Source organism: Monodelphis domestica, chromosome 5, assembly GCF_027887165.1.
Source record: "Monodelphis domestica isolate mMonDom1 chromosome 5, mMonDom1.pri, whole genome shotgun sequence".
In the NCBI taxonomy this organism is placed as follows: Eukaryota; Metazoa; Chordata; class Mammalia; order Didelphimorphia; family Didelphidae; genus Monodelphis; species Monodelphis domestica.
The window spans coordinates 310,121,455-310,130,269 of NC_077231.1; the positions used below are offsets into that span (position 1 = coordinate 310,121,455).

General features: G+C 51.3%; 1 protein-coding gene across 2 annotated transcripts; it reads left to right on the forward strand.

Annotated features, from left to right (window-relative positions):
- The first annotated feature begins 3,150 nt into the window (after nucleotides 1–3,150).
- Nucleotides 3,151–7,545, forward strand: HOXA11 (homeobox A11). 2 transcript variants are annotated; one of them, XM_001362521.4, is made up of 2 exons: nucleotides 3,151–4,084; nucleotides 5,791–7,545. In XM_001362521.4, the coding sequence occupies exons 1-2, from the start codon at nucleotides 3,346–3,348 to the stop codon at nucleotides 6,021–6,023; spliced, it is 972 nt and encodes a 323-aa protein (XP_001362558.1). In that variant the 5' UTR covers nucleotides 3,151–3,345; the 3' UTR covers nucleotides 6,024–7,545. The 2 variants fall into 2 exon arrangements, with proteins under 2 accessions (XP_001362558.1, XP_007505384.1); XM_007505322.3 differs by having other exon boundaries at nucleotides 3,151–4,088; nucleotides 5,791–5,977.
- Nucleotides 7,546–8,815: the final 1,270 nt, after the last annotated feature.

The window sequence follows — 8,815 nt, forward strand, 5'->3', positions numbered from 1 at the left end:
GGTTTCATTTAACAGCAAATAAAGCTGTGAACAGGACCTTGCGTCTGTCTGTCTGCTCCCCATTATCTTCCCACACACTGTCTCCTTGCTCCCACCCTTTCCCACTAGCAATCCCCAAAGATTTGCCTGGCTTCCAAAGCCTTCTCTTGAGGCAGTTCTGTTTTGGAGAGTTCCAATATACACCGCTCCGAGCTCGGTTTTCTCAGTTCACCCTATTCCCCCGACCTGTGCCCGAAGTCAGAGCCTAGCTCTCGCTCAGGCCAGCCACCCTGGTTGCATCCTCAAGCTCCCTCTTCTCACTCTGGGTTCTCCTTTGTTTCCAGTACACAACCTTGGGGGTAATAGGGATAAGAGTGAAAACCTCCCCTCCCCCTGTGCCACGTTGGGAAAAAAGAGATGGAGCCGGAAAAGGTAAATCTAAATCTGACTGACCCCCTCATACCAACCTTTTCGGGGTCACTCTTCCCTCTATAGGGGTGCAGTTAATTAAAAAGTGACGGCTAGGAGTTGTGGACAGGCTGGCGCATCCATCTCACTGCTGAGCAACGCGGGCTTGTCTGCTCTACCCCAAGCTGAAGTTGACTGCCAAAGGGCTATAAAGCCGGAGGTCTGTCTAGAACTGTTTTCGGTTCTCCTAGACGTCCCGTGTTCAATTATGGCCTTAAAAGCCCTAATACAAGTGCAAGAATGGGTTTGCCATCGCCCAGGGGCGGGGCGAAGCCTGCGATGGTGGCGCCTTTGTTATCTCAAAGTCACTGAAATCCTTCAGACAGCCCTTTTGTTGGAGGGAGGGGGTTGGTGGGGGAGTCGAGGGTGGGGGGTGTATTTTTTATATAGAAACCTCAGTGCAAGAAAGAAAAAGGAGGAAGCCCAGAGATCTACATTTGTTTTTCCTTTCCTTTTTCCAAGAATAAGTGAAGGAGAGGATACAACAACCAGGAGATGAGGCAGAGGTAAACGTGTTGCAGCCTTGCCACTTGAAATATGCTATTTCCTTGAAGTGCATCAGATCGAGAACTTCCTTCATCCTCATGCCTCCCTTCCACTACCCATTCATTTCTTTACCTCTGCCCAAGCAACAGGGGACAGAAATGACGAGCTGGCAATGAAGGAGTCATCCTTAAACTTATCCCACCAACCTTAATCATCGCAGGGTTTTCTCGATGCAGACCCTGATTAGAGTTCGTTAAATGGCGGTGTCCGAGGGACGTGATTTGTGAGAAGTAATCCTTGTAAAAAAAAAAAGCATATAAACATAAATGCTAATAAATTAGTTTACTCCACTACAAAGTAATTACTGCGTATTATTGATATTTATGGCCGGTATTCAAATGGAATGGTGAGCCATCATTTGGTGAAAATACATAATGAGAATATTTCTTTCCCGGAGCAAACATGATTAGATTTGTTATTAAGTCAGTTACGGTCAGCTCAGCAATAAATAAATAAATCGATGTTGACATTTAAATACTGAAGATCTTTGGATGGAATTTAGGCTGCAAATCTTCATATATACACACCCAGATATGGAGATATTTTTGACCACTGCAAGTGGGAGATGTGGAATGGGAAAAGCTTAGCCTTTTTCCTATTTCAAGTTCCTTTGGGCACCTTCTCCCTGCAAGTGCCAGGAAAAGAGGGATAGAAAGTAGGATCAATTCCTAAGCACCCCGGCTTCTGCGGCGCCCTTTGTGGTCAGCTGCCACAGCCAGCGATTTCCCTCTCCCTCTTCACCCCCTAAAGCTGGGTAATTAAATCTGGCAGAACTGCCAGGGTTTTCCTTCATTTCTTTGCCTTTTCCCTACTTTCCCCAAAGCAAATAAGAGTTCAATTGTCAGAATCACCACAGGCGTTTCTCTCGGTCTTTCTCTATTCTGTCTCTGTGTGTGCATTATCTGCCTCTGTGTCTGTCTGTCGTTCAGCGCCTTCATCCAAAGGTGCTGTGTTTGGCTCTCTCTCTGTTTTCTTTGGTATTCCTCGTCCTAAGGGGTGTACACCGAGACTTTCAAGTTCCTGTCTTGCCCAGGCGCCGCTGCCTGCTCTCGCTTCTCTTTCAAGCAAAGAGGCAAAGCCTTCATCTAGTTTTCCAAAAGAGCTCCCCCTTTTCTCTCCCTGCCGGGAACTTACCCCCCCCCCCGCAGAACCCCAACCCAAGACTGTCTGGGTCTGCCTGCTGCAGAGAAGTAGCGGTGGGGAGTCACTGCGTGTCCAGCCTGCTCCTGGAGAGAGCCTCAGACGTCCATTCCTATTAACTAGACTGCTGTAATTAAGCAAGACTGGAAGTGTTTGTAGAGCCCGGGCTCTCTTCAGGGCCATTGGTTTCCCAAGGCATCTTTGCTAGGCATCGAGGACGACATACAGCCTCCCTCCCCTCCCCGCCTCACTCTAGGCCAGATCTCCGAGTCAGGGAGCTCCGAAGGTGGGGAGCAAGCGTGGGAAGGTAGGGGTAGGGAGGAAGATCCCGGCTGAGACGAACGCCTTGCATAGCTGAGCAGGTCTGCAAAAGCGCGGGTGAAAACCGCCTTGGGGAACTGATGAGGATCCCAGTAAAGGGAGGTGAGTTATTGGAGCGCCTCGGAAGTGACCGTGAATGCGAGCGTGTAATGGAGCCACCGTGCAAATCGGACAAGCCCGGAGTCCAGCACATTCACAGCGACGAAGGCTAGCTCTGAAACGGATAGACCAGGGGATGGGGGGGGTGGGAGGGGGGGCTGAATCGGAAGCAAGAGACCCTGACTGGAGCTGGGGGTGGGGTAGGGAGGGGGAATCCAGGAAACCAGGGAGAAGGAGAAAGGCAGAGGCGGACCCAAAGACAGAAAGCACAGGGCTCCCAGCCCAGTCCCAATGCCTCCAGGAGATCACCTTGGCAAGAAAGCACTCGCCAGCCTAAAGGGGGGAGGGGTGGAACGGACCGTCGAGGTCTGTAGTAATGGAGAGGGGGAGGCAGGAGCTTGAGAACCCCTCCCCCGGAGGGGAGCCAAGCAGGGTCTGTCACGCGTCCGGCGGTCCTCTGAGGGTGCCCCAGCGAACATGAGTTACACTGGAGATTACTGAGCTTTCGGTGAGAATACCAAGTGCCGATCTGTTGCTTCCCCTGAGATGGCCACAAAGAAAGGAAAGGGGGTGGGGGGTGGGGAGGAAGGGGGGGGAGGGCCTGGACTACTCGCAGCTTGTCAATTTCAACATTTGGTCACATGACCAGCACCTCCCTGCTAAGGATGGGGATAGATTTCCACGTCAGCTTACGTCTCCAAATTTCTACTTCACGGATCTGCTTCAAAGACGCAGCTGCATCCGAGAATCATGTGGAGCTCAGCTAATGCGCCGAGAGCGAGGTAGCCCAGGATGGATTTTGATGAGCGCGTGCCCTGCTCGTCTAACATGTATTTACCCAGTTGTACTTACTACGTCTCGGGTCCTGACTTCTCGAGCCTCCCTTCTTTTTTGCCCCAAACCCCGTCTTCTCGCCCCATGACATACTCCTACTCGTCCAACCTCCCCCAGGTCCAACCTGTAAGAGAAGTAACCTTCCGGGAGTACGCCATTGAGCCCTCCAGTAAATGGCACCCCCGGGCCAACCTGCCCCACTGCTATTCCGCAGAGGAGCTCATGCACAGAGACTGCCTGCCCGCCTCCGGCAGCGCGAGCGTGGGCGACATGCTGGCCAAGAACTCCGCCAACGTCTACCACCACCCCAGCACCACGGGCACCTCGTCCAATTTCTATAGCACTGTGGGCAGGAACGGGGTCCTGCCCCAGGCTTTCGACCAGTTTTTTGAGACTGCCTACGGCCCCCCGGACAACCTGGCCACCGCCTCCTCCGACTACCCGGGGGACAAGGGCACGGACAAAATGCCCCCGGCGGCCGGGGCGGCGGCGGCAGCTGCAGCTGCCCCGCCAACTTCAAGTTCGGACGCCGCCGGCGGCGGCTGTGGCGGCAGGGAGAATGCAGCGGCGGCGGCGGCTGCTGCGGCAGCGGCGGCCGCCGCTGCAGCAGAGGAGAAGGAAAGGCGCCGGCGGACTGAAAGCAGCAGCAGCCCCGAATCTTCTTCCGGCAACAATGAGGACAAATCCAGCGGCTCCAGTAGGTATAAAGGCAGCGCCCCGCGCGCTCTCTGAGAGGGGACTTGGAAATGTAGCGCAGCCCCGCTGTTAAATTTTTATATGCTGTTTTATAAGCATATAAGGTTTATGAAGGGCCCTTAGATTTCCCCCAACAAAACTTTGTTATAAAAAGGCGCGATCACGTGGCGAGGGCTGAAATTGGCCGTGAAATACCCACCGGCCAATGGAGGCCTGAAAAAAAAAAGGAAAGTAAAGCACCCACTCCGGTTCTTTTTTTTTTTCCGCCCTTCACCCCCCAAGCAGCCGCCCAGAGTCCCGGCTCCCGCTCCGGGGTCAGCCCTCGGGAAGGGGGGAAATGGAGGGGGGTCGCCTGTAAATTCACCCCCGAAAGGGATCCCGGAGCCTTTGATACCGAGGTAATCCAGCGCTTTTTATAAAAGCCATGTGTTGCGCCCAGAGTCTAGTTAGGGGCCCACATTCAAAGGCAGGGCTGGTGTGTAACCACCGCCTGAGAGAAAGAGAGAGAGAGAACAAGAGAGCGAGAGAGGGAGCTGGGCTGCCCAGCCAGCTAGCTCAGCCCGCCCGGCCCACGCTAGCAATATATTAGAAAGAAACAAATTAACCCAAAGCTGGCCTTTTTGTCCAAAGGAAGCCATTTTACTCAGGCACTGTGGCAATTACTGGCCGCCTTCTGTCCGGCGGCGTGTTCCTTCTCGCAATTGTTATTCAATCTGTCAGAAGGGGGGTTTTTTATGTCTGTGTTTTTCCCCCTCTCCCCTCAACTCCTTTAAAAGACCAAGCTTGCCAAGGCTTTGAAGAACTGGGCTCTGTTTCTCCCCCTCAGTCCTACCTGAAGAGGACCGTTTGGGGTGGAGGGTGGGGAGGGGGGGCGGAATCTTAGAGATGAGGGGAGCATTTGCTGAAATCTCCGGGAAATTGCTTGCGAGAGGGAGAAGGCAGGGTCAGGGCCCCCGCTATACGGCTGGAGAAAGGAACTGGGCTGCCCAGAAGCCGTTGCTTTTAACTACGGGGAGGATATGAATCCGAGTGGACTGACCAAGTGTAGACTCAAAGACCACTGGCCTCTGACAAAAGAGGGAGAAGAAAAGTCAGAGACATTTGCCAAACCCCAGCCAATAGTCAAGGGCGAGAGAAGTCGCTGAAATGGGAGCTGTCTCACATGCCCCTTAAGAAAAGAAAAGAAGAGAAGAGAAAGAGAAAGAGAAAGGATGCCCCAGGTGCTAGAAGGTGAAATTTCCGTGAGAGGTTGTTTGTTTAGTCTATCAGGGCCCTCAGAGCTTCAGGGTAACCCCTGGCTAGCTTTAAAAGCTTCAGCCTCTCCGCCTGTTGCTTGGGAGAACATGCGTTTCTGATCTAGAGTCTGGTGTGTTGCCTTCATCGGAGGGGGGCCAGTCTGGCTTGAAGTACTGACTTTTAGCAAGCCTTTTCCTGGGTTGGGCGAGGAGAGCTTGGTTCATTCAGCCTCCTGCAGAAAGTAGCCCCTTTCCACTCCCGGCTTTGGGTTAGAGAGGCGAGATAGACTGGAGAAAGCGAAGAAGGTGTCATGGGAAGTCCTCTAGCCAAAACTAAAGGGCAGTGCCAGCCCAAAGGGGCTAAGGGTGCCAGTCCCCGTGCCCATGCTCTTCATGTTAAGGGGTTAAGTTGGAATCTCAAGGTCACCCCCACACCTCAACAACCCTCTCTCTACCTTCTCTCATTCCACAGGTGGCCAGCGGACCCGGAAAAAACGTTGCCCCTACACAAAATACCAGATTCGAGAACTCGAGAGAGAATTCTTCTTCAGTGTCTATATTAACAAGGAGAAGCGTCTCCAGCTCTCCCGAATGCTCAACCTGACCGACCGCCAAGTCAAAATCTGGTTTCAGAACAGACGCATGAAAGAAAAAAAAATTAACAGAGACCGATTACAATACTACTCCGCCAACCCGCTACTCTAAAGTCGGTCCGCCTTGGGGGGTTCGTGGGGCTTTTTTTTTTTCCAAGAAGAGATTAAATTCCTATTTCGCCCTTGACAAGGTCAAGCCACACGGGTGACTTTTCAGGAGAAAGATGTGGAACCGAGGGATAGAGGGACTGGGGGGTTCACACGCCAGGACAGCGCCCTGGGCCTTTGGTGGGGTTTTGGCGTTATTAAGGAGGATAGTGGAATGTTCCTATTCCCATATCAACTGGAATCCATTCCATTGGGACCCTTATGGCTCTAAGACAGAGTATTTTGGTTGCCCCACACTCCAGGGTGGAACTTTTTATCTCTTACTGTGACGGACCCTGTACCCGGGCTATAAGGAAACTGGCTCCTTACTTTCCAAAGGGAGGCATAGGACAAAGGGAGAAGGGGTCTCCACACCTAGCTGTAGGTCCCTTTGCTTGGGCCTCAGTGCAGGATGGCTGACCTAAGATGGAAAGGGGTGCTAAGACCCAGGATATGCAGCGAGGACCAATGCGAAATCAAACTTGGAAAAAACAACCACACCACCAAAAACAAACTGCAGACGTGGGGGGGAGGGGGGGGGAAGAAGGAGGAAGGTACCGAAGAAAGGGGGATTCTTCAGTTAGAGCAGGGCCCCACTCCCTCTCGATGGAAAGGAAGATAAACAGTACTCTCTCCAACAGCCAAAACGAAAAGAGGCTAATTAGCCTTTGGTTGCAGTCGAGAGGGAACACAGTGGAAACGTTTCTGAAATATTTCAGGTACCGACTTACCCGATCCCTTGGGAGTGGGGGGGAGAAAAAGGAAAAAAACAGGACCGCGATCACAGCAGCCCCAGCCCTCTGCCCACCTGGAGAGACTCTGGGTTTTGTAGCGGTTAAGTAACCAAGCTGGAGAGAGCCCACCCGGGGCTCGGACTGAACCCCTGAACTTCAACAATGGACCAGAGGGAGAAGGGAGAGAAAAGACAAATTCCTCTCACAAGCTGCTTCTGACTCCTCAAACTTTCTTCAGGAAATACCTGTGGAGAGCGAGTTTGGCAAATCCCACCCAACACTTAATTGAGACGTGGATTTGTGCAATGCACTGACATCGGATCATTAAAAGTCCTTTCATCCAGTGTTGTTTGCGAAAGTAGGGAGGGAGGCAGGAATTCCGCAATGGGGCAGAGCAGGCAGACAATGTAAATACTCGCATTCTGTTTTCTCCCCTCCAGTTGCGTGTATGTCCTACCATTCCATGTCCTAAAAAGCTTTGCCCGAAGTACACCAGGAAAGGGGAGTTGTTCGCAATTATTTTAAAAGAAAAATAGTCTATAGAGATATATATATTTCCCTGCAGGAACCAAAGCGATGGAAGAAAATGCAATTTAAAGAAAAAGGAAGAATGAAAACTATTTAAGATTCTATATCTGTTTACAAAAGGAGCGATGTTCATGGCGAGATTAATTTACTGGTGAGAATTTTGAATGTATGTTTCATACAGGAACAGTGTTTTACAAGACTTGTAAATAAAGAAACCATAACCTATTTTGTTGGAATACTTTTTTACATATTTTGATTTGGGGGAGGTGGTTGCATTCGGAGAGGGCTGAGGGAAGGAGCTTTTCAAACTTATGCAAGGATGGGTGGGTGGGTGGGGGGACCTACAAACGAATTGGAGGACAGTCAGCTTACCAAACAGGGTCGTGTCCTTCCTTACCACAATTCACTGAGATGCGTTATCTTCATATTCCATCACTGTTTTGAGAAATGTATCGTCTCTATGTATGTACAGTGTTCTTTTCGTATGCCAACATATTGGGCTGCATGTATACACTGCAACGGGGCACAAGGAAAATAAAAAAAAAAGTGGAAACTTCATAATATTTATCCTGGTTTGTGACATTCCTCTCCCTGACTGCTTCCCATCGCCAAATGCCTGTAATCGAATCACCCACCAATAGGAAGCAAAAATGAGGGGGAAAAGACCACTAAGCCCACTCCTCCTTCATTGAATGGAGAGAATTTGGTAAGGTTTGTTGTGGTTGTTGTTCATCCCAAGGGTGCCCCAGGCTTCAGATGAAAAGGTTCGGAGGAAATCGATGGGGGGGGGGGGGTGGAGTTTAATGGAGGTCACTAGGCTAAGAGTCTGTCCCCAGAGTCTCCATCACCTCCACTAAAGCAGATTGGAAGAAAGTCAGGGCCTCCAACGGCAGAGAGTTGGGGTACATCTCAGATAGGATCTTCAGGAAAGACTCCAGCCTTCTCACCTTTCCAAGCTTCTCTGGGTCAAACTCAAAGAGGGTTTGGGAGAGGGACTCGGCTTGTGGCTCTTTGGTCCAGGGCCGCCATCAAACGGTTGTCCCGAAAGGGTTTTGAGGTACACCAGGAAACAAAGTGCGTGAAAATGAAGGATTGGGGCAGTGCTAGGGGGATCCTTCCAAAAGGGCCTTTTCCCCAACCGGCATACAAGGGAGCCTTTTCCTTTTATTCCTTTCTATTTTGTTGGGGGGATTTTTTTGGGGGGGGGGAGTAGTCAGCCTTTTTCTCATTGTTTCCTGGCTTTGAACTTCTATCTTGCTTTGGACATCACCCATAACCTTGAGGTGAAGGGCGAACCAGCCAGGACCTTTTGTTGACCACCCCACCCCCTCAACCCCACCCACCCACCCAGTCAGGCCGGCGTCTGGCCCTGGGGAGAGGGATATAATCCGAGAGTGAGGAAGAGGAGCCGGTGTCTGTTTGTTTATCTGACTAGTCGAGCCTGGTGGATGCAAGTTGAAAGTGAGCCAGACAGACACAGAGATGCCTGTCAAGG

Bases quoted from the DNA above. Each gene is read 5' to 3' on its own strand.
- HOXA11 (XM_001362521.4), top strand. From the start codon at position 3,346: ATGGATTTTGATGAGCGCGTGCCCTGCTCGTCTAACATGTATTTACCC. The intron at 4,085-5,790 runs GTAGGTATAAAG...CTCATTCCACAG, and splicing joins GGACAAATCCAGCGGCTCCA to GTGGCCAGCGGACCCGGAAA.